The 19,986-nt window shown below is 38.6% G+C and overlaps 2 protein-coding genes across 4 annotated transcripts in view; one reads left to right on the forward strand and one right to left on the reverse strand.

Moving 5' to 3' along the window:
• The window catches only part of NF1 (neurofibromin 1), a 100,803-nt gene that overhangs the window by 69,014 nt on the left and 11,803 nt on the right, over window positions 1–19,986 (forward strand). For all 3 annotated transcript variants that reach the window (XM_075720003.1, XM_075720005.1, XM_075720006.1), the window contains 16 exons: window positions 6,945–7,377; window positions 7,617–7,957; window positions 8,696–8,898; window positions 9,947–10,140; window positions 11,708–11,848; window positions 12,078–12,357; window positions 13,526–13,740; window positions 13,947–14,008; window positions 14,136–14,250; window positions 14,941–15,042; window positions 15,993–16,133; window positions 16,508–16,634; window positions 17,143–17,274; window positions 17,793–17,928; window positions 18,761–18,918; window positions 19,844–19,966. In XM_075720003.1, the coding sequence (XP_075576118.1) occupies window positions 6,945–7,377; window positions 7,617–7,957; window positions 8,696–8,898; window positions 9,947–10,140; window positions 11,708–11,848; window positions 12,078–12,357; window positions 13,526–13,740; window positions 13,947–14,008; window positions 14,136–14,250; window positions 14,941–15,042; window positions 15,993–16,133; window positions 16,508–16,634; window positions 17,143–17,274; window positions 17,793–17,928; window positions 18,761–18,918; window positions 19,844–19,966 (2,903 nt within the window). The remainder of the gene's footprint in view (window positions 1–6,944; window positions 7,378–7,616; window positions 7,958–8,695; window positions 8,899–9,946; window positions 10,141–11,707; window positions 11,849–12,077; window positions 12,358–13,525; window positions 13,741–13,946; window positions 14,009–14,135; window positions 14,251–14,940; window positions 15,043–15,992; window positions 16,134–16,507; window positions 16,635–17,142; window positions 17,275–17,792; window positions 17,929–18,760; window positions 18,919–19,843; window positions 19,967–19,986) is intronic.
• On the reverse strand, window positions 1,926–5,688 carry EVI2A (ecotropic viral integration site 2A). The gene is made up of 2 exons (XM_009487613.2): window positions 5,542–5,688; window positions 1,926–3,361 (listed from the first exon to the last, which is right to left on the reverse strand). The coding sequence occupies exon 2, from the start codon at window positions 3,343–3,345 to the stop codon at window positions 2,584–2,586; it is 762 nt and encodes a 253-aa protein (XP_009485888.1). The 5' UTR covers window positions 3,346–3,361; window positions 5,542–5,688; the 3' UTR covers window positions 1,926–2,583.

Below are 19,986 nucleotides of genomic sequence, written 5' to 3' on the forward strand. Positions count from 1 at the left end.
CAACCTTCATTACCGTGAGTCATAGAAAGCTATCTGATCACAGGATGCTGGCTTGCTAACCCATCCTCATTTATGTAGTTGCACTAAAAGGCAGATAACTACAGATTTCACCCTGTTCCTGCCTCCTACTCTCCATGTTGGTTTTGTGTCTGGACAACTTGGGTACCTGCTGCCGTCATTAATGGGGGCTGTGCTCTCTGAGCAGCTGTTTCCCCACTGTTTGTCTTTGTCCATACCAAACTACTTTCTTTTGTCTCCTTGAGCATTTCTGCCTAGAAAGGCTGCCTGGCAAAAAGGAACCCGCCCAAATATGTCCTCCCGGCATTTTGCAAGCATATTCTGCCAGTGCCAAGTAGCTACTGCCAGATCCTTCTGCAGCTTCTTCATCTCCTCCTGCTCTTCCTGTTGTGCCTCTCTTCTGATTGCACTAGTTCTCTTTTTCAGACTCTCCCTACTCCTGCAGCAAACACCAATCCTGATCCCATACTCACATTATAACTCATAGTTTCTTGTCCGATTCCTTCATTTCATCCCCATTCTCTTCTACCCTCATAGTCTTCACCTACCTTTTGCCACAGTTCCCACCTCATTGACAGTTCTTTTTCCTTCCTGTTTTTCCTTCCATTGATATGATCGTGATTCTTCCCTTTTTTGCGTGCTTTTTTCATGACACTGATGGTTTACTGCTTTGATCTGCTGCCTGCGAACAGCTTACTGTGTTCCTGTCTGCAGGCTGGCTCACTCTCGTACAGATTCATCCTCCTGTTTGAGCTCTGTTACCTTCCTAGCTGTGAGCAGTTTTACACCAGGTTAGATTCCCTCTCTCAGATTATTTTTTTAGTACTTGCACAGCCTCTGCTGTTGCCTCATGTGCTCCTGGTCATTTTGGGGAAGGAGAAGGTAACTGCAATGCAGCATGCCCCAACCCTGCCCCTTAGCTCTCTTTCTGTCACCTGTGAGAGATTCTCAGTTCATCTCCTCTGAGTGCTAGGTTGTCATCACCGATCTGTCACACTTTGCCCTTATTCTTCTCGTCTTTCTCCTCATGTTTTAGAAATGCCTGACATAATCCCCTGTCCTCCCATTCTACTTGTGTGTTGTGTTGCACCTCCTCCCGTTGAGCTCTAAGGTCTGAATGTGTGGTTTATGGCAGATTCGTTGGAATTTGCCCTGTAGTTGTGTGGGGGTTCCCCCCCCCCCCCCCCCCATCTCCAATGAACTTATTTTCTAACGACTCCCAGTTCTGTGACAAACTTGCAAACTCCTTCCAGCTTTATCTTCCTTACTACACGAACCACCTTTGACACAGGCAGTTGCATTTTTTTGAGATCTTGCGCTCTCTTGGCTTCCGTGATAGTCGTCTTGCTTCTCTGTTGCTTCTTTACCTGCCCTTTCAGGTAAGTTTATGGGTGATGTAATGCAAGGTGACTTGGAGATTCAGTCTTACGTCCTGATTCTTTCTAACTCATACAACCATCTCTTGTGTCAAAAATGTTTATTACAGATGCACAGGATGTTTCGAGCTTTGTCATTACGCAGTTTTAGCACTGGTAACCATGGTGCAACAGATCTTCTTTAACCCAAGAAGTAGCCTGTGAAAAGCTTCTCACGTTTCCTTAAAATAACAATGCTCTGCTGTAGCGAGACCGGACACAGACATCTCCCCAGAAACATGGGAAAATGAGGTCTCTAGGAGAATAAAGAAACTAAAAGTTGTGGTGGTTTTGAGGAAACTTTTGTCATGTTCTTATGGGTTGTGTTAGGACAAAGTGGAGTGTGTTTCTGTGATGAAAGAAACCACAGATAGTCATCAGAGAAGACCTTTACTGTCCTTCAGCAAATGTAATATAATATAATATTCCAAAATGCCTTGTATAATATTTTTTGTAATTTTTGACTTAGAGAAATAGTATCACATAAGTTATTTAAAAACTAATTTTGCTAGTTTATTGGAAATAACAAGTTGAAACAGTTCTCATATTCTAACATATAATACAGACTTCATATATTCATACAAAAAGTCAAAACACAATAAATATGATGCAAATCTCAATCTGGTTCAAAAGCAATTAAGCTGGTTTAAGAAGTTCTTGATGAAAAAACCTGAAAGGGCGTTTTGAGAGCGACTAGTTCCTGATTCAGTAATTGCATCAAAGTTATGAATGAATTACGGCTTTCTTAAAAAAGCAACTTGGTGTTATACCTGTGTAGCACCTTATGGTATGGTATATTTATTAGACTAACAGTCCTTTCCTTTTTTTTTTTCCCCTAACAATCTTTGAGAATAAACAGACTTCTGTCCTTTTTTTGTTTTACCCTGTTCAGCTCCTCAAATCACCATGGTTTCTGGTCAAAGGAGTAAAACTGGTCTTGACGCTATTTATAGAATGCTATTTAACACAGTCTTTCTCCCTTCTAGATCTACAAGTTGCTACAGCATTCCCACTATCGCAAAAGGAAAAACCCTAAGATCTGAATTTAGCTTTCCTGTGTTAAAATTCATGTTGTTACTTATAAAGCAAAAACTTAGCTTTCATTAATTATGTAAAAAAGGCAAAAGATGAGTTTTTACTCGAGTACAAATTAAATTTCAAGTACAAAATTGGTTAAAATGGGTTTGTGCGACTTTGATGGTTCTTTTTCCTGTTTGTTATCTGTTTCCTTAGTGAGTTTCTCAGTAGTTTCATCTTCGATTTTCCTTTGGATCACAGCATCTCTCCCTGATACGAAGTCTTGCATTATCAAGTCAGTTCCAGTTGTCTCCTTAGGCATCCTCTGCCATGTTCCCGCTGCAGTTGGCCAGAAACTGTTAGTTGCCAGAATATCACCATTGCTCCTGGGCCTCCGTTTTCCTTGCCTATTTTTTTTGAGATACGACATTTTGTTTGCTATTACAACTGTCGACAGAAATAAGAAGGTGCAGATAAGCACAAGGACTGCTATTACAATGAAGCAAATCAGTATGAGAGACTTATTGTCTTCACATGTTTCTTTTGGCATTGCATTCTTGGGTTTGCTGGTATTCCTAGGTGCTCCAGTGGCAGGAACAGCACTTCTAGCAGGGGAAGATGTTGAATTTTGGGCCATCGTTGACGATAAGGATTGCAGGGTACTTGTCTGCATTTCAAAAGTAGTCGTTTGGCCGTTGAAATTGATGCTTGGAGGAGAATTTGTATCGGCTTCTGTTATGTTCTGGCTTCCACTTTGGTTTTGGGGGATAGGATTCTGGGTTTCATTTATAACCCTAGGATAATCAGTATGGTTTGCACTTGTTTGCAAACACAAAGAAAAGATTATCACGACAGGGAAGGCAAAGTGTGGTTCACCATGTCTCTTTGTCTTCATCTTCTTATTTAGTCACCTGCAAAAATACAAATCATGATATTAGCTTAGCAAATGCTGGCTCTTAGAGGTTTGAATTGGACTTTTCAGGGAATAGTAGGCAGCAGCCTTTTTGATGAAAAAAATATGTAACTTGACCTCATTTTTAGTGGATGTAGGAGGAAGAGTTCAAGTACTTGGCATTCTGAAAGAATAGGTTGTCTCGAATTTCTGACAGGTTGAGGTTTAGAGCAAATATATGAAGATTAGAAAAGAAAATGGAGCACAGAGAGAAAGGAAGGTGTTTCCTAGTAACTACTCAGTGATGTAGAGGCAGAGTCTGTGGTAGTTCCTCCCCTGTGGTAGTTCCTCCTCTTTAAAGCTGTCTCTATTACAACTTTAGGTTCACCACTTCTGCTTTTACCCAGTGAAAGGAGAAGCTGTGTAGAGTTTACAGATTACTGCTTCTTACCCTCCTGTGTTTCCCTGAATGTGGGAAATGTAGCCACGCTTGTAAAGATGGTCAAGTGAAAAACCGTAATCTAAAACATTCCTGTAGGTGAGGCAGTAGCTTTCACTTTTTATTATTTACCATTTTAATTGTTTATGTTTCTTAGCACAGCTGTCTGGAGTATTTCAGAAATGCCTAGGAAAATTTTTGTTTGCTAATTTTTCTGCTTTATTGTACAAAAGGCTATTTATCACAAATGTACTTCTCACAAACATGCTGCAGATTGTGACATTTTCTGTAAAACGCCTGAGATCATTATGCAAATGACATTACCATTAGTATGTTCTGTTTCACATTTGTGTAACATTCAAATTTGTACCTGTTGAATTTGTCTGGAGGGCAGGAAACTGCTCTTTAAGTCAGTCTGGTACTAAGATAATAACCTCAAAATAATAGTGACAAATCAGATGAGCAGTGAACTGCTTCACTGTTGCTGCTTCGTCCACTTTGCACGTGTGAGACACGTTCAGAGTTTAAGGCTTATTATCTCGCCGAAGTCTCTCTTTCACCTGTCTCTATGAACAGAACAAAATGTTTCCTTGGAATGTTACAGACTATATTTGGTTCAAATATAAGTACTGTAGAGAATGACCAACGGTAACAGTGCTGTTTTTATAAACACATTTGTTCTTGAAGCTGTTACTTTAAAGGTAACAAAGCATATCTGCGTGTTTGTAAGATTAGGCAATTTTGAAATACTCCAGACAATGTTAACTTTTATCATATACCAAAGAACTTAATATATTCACTCCCCAAAATCAGAGGGGTGCCCTTGTCTATCTGCAAAACCCAATGGCAGTCCTTCGTATTGCTGGAGTCCCCCCGGAGAATGAAAGAAGTGGTACGCCTGGTATGTAAACAGGGACCAAACTATGGGCCTCTCTCCGTACCTGACAAAGGAGCCGCAAAAGATACATGTGTCTTTTCCTTTGCAGTTCACCCATAACATAAAATTTGACTCCATTCTGAGATGAATCCTTATCGTTAAGTTTGAACTAGAAACTGTCTTAGTAATCCACTACAGCTCAGGTAGAATTTTTATCTTTATATGGTAAAGGTTGCCTGGAGGATGCCTTGTAGCATACTTTAAAAAGGAAAAAAGCAAAACCAGCAAAGCCTTTTTTTGTAAAAAACCACCCACTTCACATAAAGTTTCTGTATGACATGCAGAGCTGAGATGTGTTTGCCGGTACAGATACACTCCACCACTTAATGTTACTGTCCGAGAGTTGCAGCTCGCTCTCTGCCTGCTCCCTCCAAGAATACAGTAAGTCCAGTGTTAATTGTAGCGTTCTGGACAAGATGTGCTTTTCTTAAAAATAAACAAACTGATGTTGTTAAGGGCTCACTTCAAATCGTGAGGGCAAAGGAACTGATCAGTGAAGAGCTGGTTTTTTTCTTTTTAGTTCAACCCTTTGTGTGTAGGGTCTTCTGTCAGTACACAGCAAGATCTGCAATACATAGGAACAACAGAGCTAAGTAGCGACTGTCACTGTTAATTCTGTGGAATCTGATTATGAATAACCTTTAACATTACTAAAAATACAGTTATATCAGCTTCCTTAAATCAGCTGTAGATAATATTTTTACAGATTACTATTTCTGAGTTGCTTGAACTTCTTTAAAAATACATCGGCATATAATTTTCTACAAAATCTAAGAAACGTTTAAGTGGAACTTAGAATAGGAGAAGGAAAATGTGTACTTACCTTGCCAAGATGTAGTCAAAAGAAAATTGGTGTTTCAGATATTTAGTCCTTTTACAACAAAATTCCTTTGTGCATGTATTTGCTCTTAGGATGCAAATGACCATTAATGTAAAGCACGTAGATTTAGACAATGCTGGTATTTTTTAAGCAAATCTGTAACTGAAATTATACATCGTTTACTCTAAGTGGAGAACTAAAACCACAGAGGTGACACACTTCCTTTTTGCAACAACTGTGCCATGACACGTTGGAGGGGAAAAAACACCAACTTGCCCAAATTAGCTCTCAGAACAACCGGAAGTAGCACCGGGGAAAAAAAAGTCTCTTCGGCAGGCAAATATTCTACGTTCATGATATTTATCTCCTCAGTTATCCTACGCTTAGGTGGTTTACCTCAAATGTTATCAAGAGCAGTGTCCCAGTATGCACAGAACTACATAGGTGCTTACATTATTTATTAGCTCTTCCCATAGCCCGTTGGTTCGCCTTGAAAGAGTTGCGTTAAAGCTAGCTTGAAACAGGGATAGGTATTTAAAAGTACCTTGGATGTTCACGAGCTACTGTTGACTTGGATTTTTAATTAGTTCTTCCTAGTAGAATTTTGTGTGCTATGCTAACTCTGGAGACTTGGTTTAGGCAGATGCACTGTCCAGTCTCATAAAATTCAGAGAATGATTAAACAAGAAAAAAAGGTTCTTAATATTATCTGAATGCTTTTCTGGAAAGAGTTATTTTGTAGGCAAATCCTATGTACTACTCAGAGGACTGGCCATTCTTGGAAACACTCCACCAAGCGTTAGTGTGCTGCAGTGTATAGCAAATGAAATGAGTTTGAGACCCTCTGAAGAAGTTGGTATGTGGATGCTTAATTAGTCTCAATTCTGAAATAAACGTATTTTTCCACATATAAAAACAGATACAATTTGAATCTCTAGAGAGGTTAAAAAGCTAATTAGAGGGACTTACACTTTACTTTTATTTTTAAAGAAACTCTGAGCTCTTTTCATGTAATCCAGTTTTGATCCAACTGATGCACTGTTGCTCTCCAGCATGGGTTTTATTTTTCCTTTCAGTTGAATAAACCTCCTGTCTGTCTGGAGGTTGCTTGGCTGTGGTAGGTTGCGTGGCACTTCAAAATGAAGTTGAGTTAAATCCCAAGTCAAGCTTGGTCATACTGGGCACTAAACTTGTTTGGAGTGCGAGCCATGACGGAATAGTAACAGGCGCCTTTAGGCTGTAGCTGCCTGTCCAGTGTCATTGCTTTTGGGTTGATGGTATTTTTAGAACTGTGTGAAAGATCACTCTGGTTTAGTGTGGTAGTCGTGTGTGTAATGCACCACTCAAATGTTTGTGCTGTGGGTCTAAAAAGCAAACCCAACGACGTCTGTCTTGTTTTCTTACAGATTCAAGACTGGTCAGATCAACGGAGATTTATTGATATACCACGTACTGCTAACTCTGAAGCCATACTATGCAAAGCCATATGAAATTGTAGTGGACCTCACGCACGCTGGCCCCAGTAATCGCTTTAAAACAGACTTTCTTTCTAAATGGTTTGTAGTTTTTCCAGGCTTTGCTTATGAAAATGTCTCAGCAGTTTTTATTTATAACTGTAATTCTTGGGTCAGAGAATACACCAAATACCATGAAAGGCTCTTGACAGGTTTGAAAGGAAGCAAAAGGCTTATTTTCATAGACTCTCCAGGGAAACTGGCAGAGCACATCGAACATGATCAGCAGAAACTCCCAGCAGCCACCTTGGCTTTGGAGGAGGACTTGAAGGTGTTTCACAATGCTCTCAAACTGGCTCATAAAGACACCAAAGTTTCTATTAAAGTAAGTCCTTTTAATGCTGTTCCTAGTGAATTGTTATATTTTTGTAAGGCTTTGAATACAACTTCGCTCCCTCTTAATGCCCTCTCCTGCCTCGAGGAGAAATCACAACTTAGTAGTATGCCTCTTTCGGAAGTATAAAATTGCATACTTTTATCTTTATAGAATTAGAAGTGTCAGACTTTTCTTTCTTTGTATTCTTAACAATAGGTGCTGCACCATTTTTCTATTCTCTTTCTAAGGTTGGGTCGACAGCTGTGCAGGTGACGTCAGCAGAACGAACGAGAGTCCTGGGACAAACGGTGTTTTTGAATGATATATACTATGCCTCTGAAATTGAGGAAATATGTCTTGTTGATGAGAACCAGTTTACCTTAACCATCGCCAATCAAGGCACACCACTCACCTTCATGCATCAGGAGTGTGAAGCCATCGTTAGGTCCATCATCCATATACGGACACGGTGGGAGCTGTCGCAACCAGACTCCATCCCACAGCACACTAAAATTCGTCCCAAGGATGTCCCTGGAACACTACTGAACATCGCGCTGCTCAACCTGGGAAGCTCAGACCCCAGTTTGCGGTACAGATCTTTTAAATTAATATCAGCTTTGGTCAAAAATGTGAATTCTTTCTGAGGTTTTCTTAGCGTTAGCAAGTCTCTCTTGAGCAAAACAATTTTTTTTTTCACCACAACTCAATAAAACGTACTTTTTGATATAAAGAAAGATTGGGTTTTCTGTAGGTGAAGAAAGGCATGCGTACTGTCAGGGTAACTGAAGGCATATTGGAAGCTTAATGTAATTCTCTTTATAAGGAGAAATATTTATGCTTTGCAGTACATGTTTGGTAGGTACATTCATGGTGTTGAACTTCGTGTTTAATACCCTGGGAGGCTGTACCTCCTAGAGCAGCTCTTGGATCTTGTCAGGATGGGCTGCCCCAGCCTGGGGCTGGCTCGGTGCAGCCTCTGGGGCCTCGGCTCTCTCCCGCCCAGCAGCTCGGGTGCACCTGGAAATGCCTAGGATTTCCTGGACTGAAAGCCATTCTGAGGAGCCCAGTACAAAGTCCTTCAAGCATCCAAAATTGTTTAAAGCAAGTGGAGGAGTAATTTCTTTCCTATCTCCCAGGCCAGTGTTGTTGTCTCTGAATCTTAACTGGTACAGGGGAAAAGTTCAGGCTTTAAATGTAATCTCTTATATAGCGGTATTGATGTGATTTTTAAAATGTCGGTACTACTGCTGTGATGCCTTGGTGTAATGCGTATATTTTAAAATGTACAAGAAAACTGTTACAAGTCACGTTGCTTGCTTTGTTACAGGTCTGCTGCCTATAATCTTCTATGTGCCTTAACCTGTACCTTTAATTTAAAGATTGAGGGCCAGTTACTGGAAACTTCAGGTCTGTGTATTCCTGCCAACAACACGCTATTTATTGTATCTATTAGTAAGACTCTTGCAGCTAACGAACCGCACCTTACCTTAGAGTTCTTGGAAGAGTGTATTTCTGGATTTAGCAAATCTAGTAAGTAACACTAGTATTCCTTAATGCTAACTGTGAATTTGAAAAGATTTAAGTTGGTAGCTGTCAAGCTTAGTCAATTAAGCTTCCTCATGTTACTAAGTCACAATAAGTTTAAATTGCAAATGCTTTTTAGCGCTGTTTTAGCTGTTTTCAAGATTATCCATTTACATCGGTGTCTTAATAGCCAAGTTCTGCAATACTCTGAAGCCAGGCAGTTTCACATACTGGAATGGCATCTGCTGGAGCAAAAACCATTACTTTTCACATTTGAATGTGTCCTTTCCTTTCTCATGAAGTACATTTAAAAAAAAAAAAAAAAAAAAGCAACTGCCTCTTAAACTTGGAAATTAATGTTAAAACAAGTTTTACTAGACATCTCATTCATTTAGAGGATTAAGTTCATTCAGAGAGATCACAATACAAATTATTTGTGTCATATCACTCTTGATAGTTTTGTACAGTGAGTTCTCTGTCAGGCTGTTATTAATTCACCAGAAATAGAGAATACTGCAGAACAAATATCAAAATTTGAGGTCCATGACAGTGAAAGTTTGAACTCTAGAATATTCATACACAGAAGAGTTACAGGGTTCTTTAGTCATATCAAAATTAATCTTTTCAGATTGATGATCTCTCTCAATTGTAAATCTGGTTCTGTTGCACTACTTCTGTCACGCTTTTTTTCCAGGCATAATACAGCTCTGGCTTTACTGTTGGAAGCTGTTCGGAATACATTCTCAAGATTAAAAAGAAATTATCTTAAGTAGTCCCGCCTCATACTGAATGTACACATCTTCATGTCATAGCTCTTAATAAGATACTAAAATGTCAACATCTCCTTGCCAGATTCCTGCAGATGTTTCTTGGATGTCATTATTAGAGTATGTTTCTATTTGAAGCTTGTCTGTTTGCCCACTATTATTTGCTCAGCTCTGACAGTAATTATTTTGGACAATAAAACTGTAAGGAAAAGTGCTCGCAAATAATTATTTACTTACAAATAGAGACCAGTGCTGATTCTGTGTTACAAAGTGAATTTTTATTTCAGGTATTGAACTGAAACATCTTTGTCTGGAGTATATGACTCCCTGGCTGTCCAATCTGGTCCGATTCTGTAAACACAATGATGATGCTAAGCGGCAGCGAGTCACTGCGATTCTTGATAAGCTTATAACAATGACAATAAATGAGAAACAGATGTATCCTTCCATTCAAGCTAAGATATGGGGAAGTCTTGGACAGGTACAAATTCTGCATGATTTATTGCAATTTGATTATAAGCAAATTACAGCGGTTTTAACCACTTAAATGTTAATGCAGAGAAATAAAATGGATCTTAACATGACTGAAATACATTAGCTGTTTGGAGAGTAGTGTGCAAGTTCTTCTGTAGCTTCCATTCTATAAAATACTTCATAAAATCATTAATGAACTCTGGCTTCTAGGAATGTGTTCCTGGCCCCTACTGAGAATTGAAAATTAAAAGTCTTCGGTGTAGTAATAATTTCAATTAGTAGTAATTGTTTCATCAAAACCCCTGAATGTACGGGTACTGAATGGAAAGAACAAAGTACTAGCATTCAGAGGTGTAGTAGGCACGTGGCGTTGAAAGAACTCTTCTTTCTTTTTTCCTGTTTGCACTTTTGAAACAGATGCATTTTGATTACAATTAGTAGAATATCGATCCTCCTGTTGATCCTTAGCTTAATGCTTAGCCAAATTCGGTCCTCATCCTCCCCGCAAAGCAAAGAAAATGAAAAAAATAAAGCTGATGTCATATATGCCATTCATGAAGGAGATGTCTAGACAAACGAGACCAGCTTTACTTGCCGTGACCAGGCTTGCTCACAAGCTTTGTATCAACTTCCTCATTGTCATACCAGTTTTATTTCTTTTTTAACTGTCATCCAAACTTACGCAGCCCAGCATCACAAAGCTACTCATGGAGAATGTGGGAGAACTGCCGTATGGATGCATGAATGCATTTTCTTGCTTGGTCCAGTTGGCCAAAACCAAAATTTTTTAAAAAAATCAATGTATTTTGAAAGCTTAAATCACACTGAGGGCAATATGACTGTTATGTCCAGTATGAAAGTCTGTTAACAGGTAAATATGGAGAACACAAACCTGAAAGATTAAATATTCCACTGCAGTCAGTGGAAATTTTACTTTGACTTGGTTGACCTGGAATTTCAACCAATTTTCATAATATAATGAGAGCTGAACTTGAACCAATACTGAAATAGCATTACTTTTAGCCTGCGTGTTGCATTTAGAGTTCTCTGTGCACTTGGATAGATTTTATTCTTGCCTGCATATATTAAATGTCTTTTTTTTTTTTTTTTTTTTTTTTAACATGAGAAGAAACTTGTTTTACTTGTAACTGTATTCATGCACAGCTAGTGCTCTAAGCAAAATCTTTGACAGACAAGATCTTGCTTATTTTCTTGGAAGTATGTTTTTTCCTGCACTTCAAATCCAGTTTCTTATTAGGTTCATCATTTTATGAATAGTTATACTTTAAAATGGAAAATAAGATAAAAATGATACAAACTAAATTACAGTTTCTCCACAGTTCTGAAGCACTTTGATCTGGAGTAAAACCTGATGGAATTAATCTTTTTACTTCTAATATTTACATTAGACTTTTTTCCAAAAGGATAACAAATGACTAAAACTGATGCTTCAATTTATGTTAGTTATGCATCTTCAACTAAAAAAATGAATGATTGCTTATTTAAAAGGTGGTTTATTGTGGAAAAATGAAGTTAATCTGACTGATAAAAAAGAATTTTCTTTTCTCTAACAGATAACAGATCTGCTTGATGTAGTGCTGGACAGTTTCATCAAAACTAGTGCCACAGGGGGCTTAGGATCCATAAAAGCTGAGGTTATGGCAGACACAGCTGTAGCGCTTGCTTCTGGAAATGTAAAATTGGTTTCAAGCAAAGTGAGTCCCTTCTTTGCCTTAATTTCCTTTGATATAATAGTTTCAACTTCTATCATAATGTGACACTGAGATGCTTTCTGATGACTCGGTACAGGCAATAATGCAAAAAACGTGATAAAATAGGTTCCAAGCGATAGAATAATTCCAATGTTGAATTGTAATGTTTTTTACTGAAATTTTGAGCTGTGCTCTTTGCTTGAATGAAACAAAATGGTTGCTCTCTTTTCAGGTGATTGGAAGGATGTGTAAAATAATCGACAAGACTTGTTTGTCTCCAACTCCCACGCTGGAACAGCACCTGATGTGGGACGATATTGCTATTCTAGCCCGCTACATGCTGATGCTCTCCTTCAACAATTCTCTGGATGTGGCAGCGCATCTCCCCTACCTCTTTCATGTAGTCACTTTACTGGTGGCCACTGGTCCCCTTTCTCTCAGAGCTTCCACTCATGGTCTCGTCATCAACATCATTCATTCTCTTTGCACTTGTTCACAGCTTCACTTTAGTGGTAAGGGTTTTTTTCAGATTTTCAATTAAGCTGATTGCTCCTTAGTTTGTTTAAGAAATATTTGAGTTGTCTTTCTCTCTTTAAACTATTCTGGGAGTTTGAAAATACCATGTTGTAATTCACCTTGCATACAAATCAGAGTGAGGATATGATCTACAATAAATGAGTATGGAATTAAATTACTATCTGGTTTAGAGCGGGTGCATAATGTAAAGCGTTTGTATAACAGGTTTTAGAAAAAGAGAAGAAAGTACCAGTAGGTTCCTGTAATGCAGAGAAAGGAGAAAATACGTCTGTGCTAAAACTGGCTGATGTGCATCTTTTGAATGGTTGCATAATGTGGTAACAAAAATATCAATTACATAAGGGAATTGTGAAACTATACTGTTAAAACAGGTATTTTGCATATTGCTGTATTTTAGGAGTCCTAAAATAATTGGTATTAGCAAATATGTAGCTGGCACTTCTTACCACAGAAGCACAGTATAAAAGCAGGCTACATTTTGTGCAGAAAAAATGAAAAGTTTATGTAATCTTGTCCTTTTTTAAAGTATCTGAAAGCTCTTTTTATACCTATTTATATCGACAGAGTGAATGTGTGAATACGCACACACGTACATATATATGTATAAAGAAAAGCTTTGCTTTGATGCACAGGGAGAAGGGCAGGCCTTCCTGTTTAAAAAACGAATTTGAAGTACGCTGAAATGAAACGAAAGTTCAGAATTGTAAAAATATTCAGTGCAAGGCCGTCATTTTCTTCTGATTTAAGTGGCTTTCTTCATTTTAGTGCCAGAGCCAAAAGCAGAATTTGATTGCAGTTTGAACTTACAGTACTGTTGGTATTTCAAAGCAGGAACTCTGCAGGTTTCCATTTTCTGAACCAGTGTGAGGAGAAGTCTCACAGAACCACATCTTTAAACAAGTTTCTTTCTACCTGTTTTTAGAATACATTTTCCCGGTGACTGGTTGCAACAGTCTGTGTAGCAGAGCACAGCTCTTGTGGCACGCTCTGAGAGAAGTAGCAAAGAAAACAGTACTGGACGGTGCGAAGTGACATACAGGATGATACCTGCTTTTGTATTCATGGGAGGGGGAGCCTAAGAGTGTGGAAAATACGGATTGGATTTCAGTGGCTTAAATTTAATATGTAAAAATTTTTCAACAGAGGAGACCAAGCAAGTTTTAAGGCTGAGCTTGACTGAGTTCTCTCTGCCCAAATTTTATTTGCTGTTTGGAATCAGCAAAGTGAAATCGGCCGCGGTCATAGCGTTCCGATCCAGCTATCGAGACAGGTCGTTTTCACCCGGTTCCTATGAAAGGGAGACTTTTGCACTGACTTCGCTGGAAACCGTTACTGAAGCTTTGTTGGAGATCATGGAGGTACGTGGTTCGGAACATTATCCGTAAGGGAAAATGGCACTGCTTACACTTTCTCCAGGCAAGCAGTGTAGTGAGGTTACCTCCCGTGATGTGGTAACAAATAGTTAAGCAGCTGACTTCTGAGAACTAAAATAACTGGACATACTGAATTTTAAAAAGACTTTTTCTTAATGTTACATGTATTCAAACAATATCATTCTTTTTAGGCTTGTATGAGGGATATTCCAACGTGCAAGTGGCTGGACCAGTGGACTGAACTAGCTCAAAAGTATGTCATAGATCTCAGAACATAACCCCTGCCCGCCTGTGTAGTATATTTAGAATTCTCAGCTTTTCGTTACGCAGCCTATTTGTTGTATATTTGTTTAACATAGTGTACTCCCGTTTCTTCACAGGTTTGCATTCCAGTATAACCCGTCCTTGCAGCCAAGAGCACTTGTTGTCTTTGGCTGTATAAGTAAACGTGTGTCTCATGGACAAATAAAACAAATAATCCGAATTCTTAGCAAGGTAATAGACCTATATACCTTAAATTGATTTGGTGGCAATAAGTTTCATTGGTGCTGTGACTTGCAGAGAAACAATAGTTTTCAATATCGAGTTCAAAATTTGAGACGCTGAGATTGATCCAGAAGTCAGTATTTAAATAAACCAAAATCTTCCGTTGAGGCATTTAGCCACGTGCACATGAGTCACAACTTCCTTGTTTTTTTAAAGGAAGTTAGTAATGTAATGTGTTATAAGTAAATACAATAAAGAGTAGGGCATTCGTATAAGAAAACTTGGAAGCAGGCTACCTAGCTTGGTAATGACATTCCGTATCTTCTAAAGAAGGTCGTGTTCCATAGCAAGTAAACAGTGTGCTAAATATGTTTTCTGTAAGCATTTTATTAGAGTTTTATGGACATAAACTTTAACTGAACAGCATCTGAATTGTAAAATTGTAATTCTCTAATTCTTGCACCCTGTCCTGTACCCTTACTTTTTTAATACATATTGTGCAATTGCTTTTAGTAACACACACACCACTTCTGTGTAAATCTCCATTTGTAAAAGTCCTTGAGAATTGGTTTAAGATGAGCTCGAGCTCTGTAAACTAATGGAGAGCAACAATTACTGCTTAGAGCTTTGATCTTCATTTTACAAAGCAAATTCTAATTCTGGTTGGTTTTCTAATTATTCTTTTTTTCCTACAAAAAGGGACTTGAGAGCTGTTTAAAGGGCCCTGATAATTACAATAGCCAAGTTCTAATAGAAGCTACAGTTATAGCACTCACCAAGCTGCAGCCTCTTCTTAATAAGGTAAACAACTGGATCTTTAGAGTAAACAGAGAACATACTCTGTAAATGAAAATTATAATTACGGGTATAATCTCAAAAAGTGTTATCTGAAGTTCACACTTCACTGCTATGACTCATGCTCGAAAGTATTACATATGGGAAATATGTCGCAGATGTTTGTATGTGGGACCTGTGCAAAGGCTTGCAAAATGCTTTAGAATGTACTGTTCTGCTTCGTCAAACCGGGCCGTAGCAATAGAGGCAGAGACCGTGCTACAGGCTGTCTTAATTCTTTCCAAAAGATTTTTTCAGTCTTGCCTTTCAAATGTTTGATTGCTAATACATGCTTTTCAGCCCGTGGCCCGTAAGAAATGTTAGTCTTGCCTGAGTCGGTGTTAAGGTAGCTGTCTGTATGTTACTTTGATGTTCATTATTTGATCAGCATACCAACGGGTATGCCGTTAATGAAGAGCCAGTTTAGTGTTAGTAAATAAAACTTGCTCCTAGAAAAATGTGCTGCTTAAGAGACCCAGAATCTGTTGAATGCCAATCCTTCCTGCACGCTTTTTTGATCTGGAGAAGAAATTGCCTGGCCAGTTACATGTGCAGAATTGCAATCCATTTTCAACGTGCGCTCTCAAAGTGGTAACAAAAGACACATTTCTGTTCAGTCTGGTGTAGGGCGATATGCGTCTGACATTTTGCAAGGGAAGGAATATGAGAGAGAAGGAATGGCTTTGGGGGAGGCGAAAGGCTTGAAATTCATGTGCTTTCTACTCTTCACCTGTTAAGTGCATTAAGACTGCAGGTTCGTATGTAATCTGTATGGATGGGATGGACGTGGCTGAGGCCAGAGCCTGCTATGGGAAGGACAGCAATGCCTATACAAAACCACGCGTCAGTCGTATTCGTCTTTGACGTACAGGATCTGACTTGAAAGTGAACTCGTGGCTTTTTCGTTTGCCTTCTAGGACTCTCCTATGCACAAGGCCCTCTTTTGGGTGGCTATGGCAGTACTGCAGCTGGACGAAGTAAACTTGTACTCAGCGGGTACAGCACTGCTTGAACAGAATCTGCATACCTTGGACAGCCTTCGAGTATTCAATGATAAGGTAAGCTGTTAGCAATCAGCTGTGACTAACCCTTGATTTATGTAAGCAGTTAGATCTGTTAAAAAAGGAAAAAAAATCTCCTTGTCCTGACGGACAGTAGTTAAGCAGCTAAAACTGAAATTTGCATTAGAAATTGTTTCACTTGCATAATATCAACAGTAAAACTAAGATGTAGAGATGAAGCTCTTACTATTCTGTTCTAAAGTGGAGCAGAAATGTGTAGATGTGTTCTAATCAAGAGTGTGTTTGCTATTGTCATGTAAACTCTTAAAATTACTGTTTTGTCACTTTTTTTAAAAAAAAAAAACAACAACTTGAGATACGATGAGTAACTTTCAATGAGGTACTCCTGGTTTTTATTTTTTCCGGGTCAGAGCCCAGAGGAGGTGTTTATGGAGATCAGGAGGCCACTCGAATGGCACTGCAAGCAGATGGATCATTTTGTTGGGCTAAATTTCAACTCCAACTTTAACTTCGCGCTCGTGGGACACCTCCTGAAAGGTAAGAATACGTTTTGCTGTTCATTTTAGATGAACACTCTCAATTCAGAAATAAAAACAAGTCCAAGGATAAAGGGGAAGAAATGGGTGGTGGATTTTAAGTAACTTGGATCACAGAATAGATACAGAATTAACTGTTCTTGACTAAAGGATTTTGCCAGGTTTCCCATAGTCATGTTCTTTACTACTTCCTCCAAGAATGCTGTCTTTGTGTGTTTGCCTGTGTGCAGGCTCACTGTTTCTTTCAGAAGATTGATTTGTGAGATAATAGATATAATATATGCAGAGACATTTGAAATTACATGATTTGGGGGGGGGGGGGGGGGGAGGGACAGAAAAAATTAGTCTTGAATGTGCAATTTCTGTTAGCATTGTGCTTCCTTACCCTTTACATGAAGTTTCCTGACAACATGCTGAAAAATATTTACAGATATTTTCAAAATACTAATGCTTCATAAATATGCATTAAAATTAAACACAGTATTTGGTCTCTTAACCTCATTTCCTAGGGTACAGGCATCCTTCTCCTACCACTGTAGCAAGAACAGTAAGGATTTTACATACACTACTAGCTCTGGTTAACAAACATAGGAACTGCGACAAGTTTGAGGTGAACACCCAGAGTGTGGCTTACCTAGCAGGTAAAATTAAACAAACAAACGTTCTTTTAAGTTTGTGCTAACTGAAAAGGAATGGATTATTGTGAGAATTCTTATGGTTTTAGGTTGATAAAATTGTACCAACATAAAGGAAGCTCATAACTGGAGATGGGCTAGGCTGGGGTACATCAGTCAGAGCTTTTGGTGGACTGGAGGCTTGCCAGCACAGGACCTAGCGTGCAACTCTGAAAGTACTTCAGGGAAGCTGAAGGTTTCTCGGTTTAAGTGCGTGCCTTAGAACATTCAGATTTCTAGTGGTCTAGAAATAGAGATTGTGACCATATGAGAGCAAATGTTTAAATCATGTAATTGTAACTGGATGGGGAATATAATTCTTTTTAAATGACCTGCTTTTAATGTGTACATTGCAGTAAGGTGTAATTACATCTCAACGGTGGTCTTTATACTAAGTAGAAAAATGAAACTGCTGGAATATTTCTTACATTCTTCAATGTGTTCCTACTGTGAAAAACTTACGTTAGCTTTCTTTGAATTTTTAGCTTTGCTGACAGTATCTGAAGAAGTTCGAAGTCGCTGCAGCCTAAAGCATAGGAAGTCTCTCTTGTTGACAGACGTTTCAATGGAAAATGTTCCTATGGATACATATCCCATACATCACAGTGACACTAGCTATAGGTTGGTTGTCTAACTTCTAGATAAGTTATCCAAATTTCAGTGTCTGTTTGCTTTAGTAAGCTGTCTAAAGGTAACCTGTGGTATATTGAAAACTGAAACCCACATTCATAAAGCTAAGTTAATGTTCTGTTACTGGTTCCAGACCAATATGCTACTTACACTGTGATACTGTGATCAGGAGTCACAGAGAAATTTGGGTATCGAATTCATTTAGATTTAATTTTGAGATCCGTAAAGCTATTTCAGAGCTTAACTGCTTCGGTGGCTCTTAAACTCTTTGCTGACCTCTTTCTACAAGACCTAATTTCACCTCATTTTTCATTTATATTTTAGAAGAAAGTTTAGTTTGTCCTTTTCAGAGCTTCAAGGCATGTACTAAGTAATCACTTGGTCCGTGTCATTGAAAAATCTTGACACCTTATAGCCTGTCTATAAGGAGCCACAGAGATAAGCTCAGAAGTCAACCTGGAAGTGACATGGAGAGCCAGTTTCTCTCAATGGGCACTTTACTCGGTATCTCTCTTCAGCATCCAGTATGGAGTAGCTGATTATTAAATATCCTTCATCTTGCCTCATAGGCTGGTTTGCTTGTGTTCTTTTCATTGCTTTATTTTTCTCTCTTGATCATTTCATTCATATCAGATTGTTAGTTATCACTAGCTCAGACATTTTTGCAAGCAAAGTCATTATTATTTCTTAATATGTATTTTTGGGAGATTAACCTGTTAGGAAAGATGGGTTTAATAAAGGGTAGTTTGACTAGTTGAAAAATTTATGCCTAAATTTGCACCGTTTTAAAGGTTTTCTTAATTGAATTTCTCTGCACTTTCAGGACACTAAAGGAAAATCAACCATGGTCATCACCAAAGGGGTCAGACAGACACCTGGCTGCCAGTTACCCGACAGTGGGACAGATAAGCCCTCGAACACGAAAATCCATGAGTTTGGATATGGGGCAGCCTTCACAAGCGAACACTAAAAAGCTTCTAGGTTATTAAGATAACTAATTTACTAATTTGTCTACAGAATACCTCAGGAAGTGTTACTGGAGAAAAAATATACTTGCGTTTATTCTGACTTTAAGTGCTTATTCATGATTCAGAGGAATATATACAGTTTCTACCAAATACAAATTAGAGAACACTGTACAGTTAGAGAGGACCGACTCAGTTCTTTTGATCACGAAGGGGGGGAAGCAAGAGTGACACTCAAAATGTGCATGTTGAAGTGGAGAAAAAAGGAAAAAAAAGAAAAAAAAAAGGAAGGAAAAAAAAAGATATTCCAGATACTAAAGAGTCATAGCGCCGATTTGCTGCCACCAGCCCTCTTTGAACAAAACCAAGAAGCTGAATGCCTCAGCTTAGCGACTATATTGAATACGCTATCTTACGCTAGAAGAGATGGCCCCAAAACATTGTAGATGTTTTGGAAGCAATCTGATTTTTATTCATGGCTTCTCAGTGCATCGCGTTTACAAGCAAAGTCGTGATATCAGAGAAACAAGATGAGTTGCTTTGCCTAACTTGTGGTTACCCTTTTACATTATACGGTATATATGGAAGGAGAGGGGCATTTCTTTCATTACAATCCTGTTACCGCTTCCTTTTCAGTAATCACATTTTGGCATGTTTATTCGATGTGATGTGTTGACCAGGAAACCATAGCATGCCCCCAGCTCACATATTTGAATAAATTGCATGCTTTCCTCATATGTATTGTGAAGCATTTTGGAAACTGTGATGGAGAGCGGCATGGTGTGATCGTATTTTCTCTGCCATCCCTGGAAATGGTGAAAATGTCCCCAGATTCCTATCAATACGTTGTAGATAGGAGAGTAGCTTGGCCAGAAAACCAGAAATAGTTAGAATATGGATTTAGGTTTAATGTTTTTAATTGCCTGATAAATTGTTTTTAGGTACAAGGAAAAGTTTTGACCATTTGATATCGGACACAAAGGCTCCTAAAAGGCAAGACATGGAATCTGGAATCACAACGCCTCCCAAAATGAGGAGAGTAGCCGAAAATGATTATGAAATGGGTGAGAAACAGGACTAACAT

Source organism: Pelecanus crispus, chromosome 12 (genome assembly GCF_030463565.1).
Source record: "Pelecanus crispus isolate bPelCri1 chromosome 12, bPelCri1.pri, whole genome shotgun sequence".
NCBI classification, from domain to species: Eukaryota; Metazoa; Chordata; class Aves; order Pelecaniformes; family Pelecanidae; genus Pelecanus; species Pelecanus crispus.

What these genes read in the sequence shown, in the direction of transcription:
- EVI2A (XM_009487613.2), bottom strand. Translation starts at nt 3,345, where the DNA reads ATGAAGACAAAGAGACATGGTGAACCACACTTTGCCTTCCCTGTCGTG.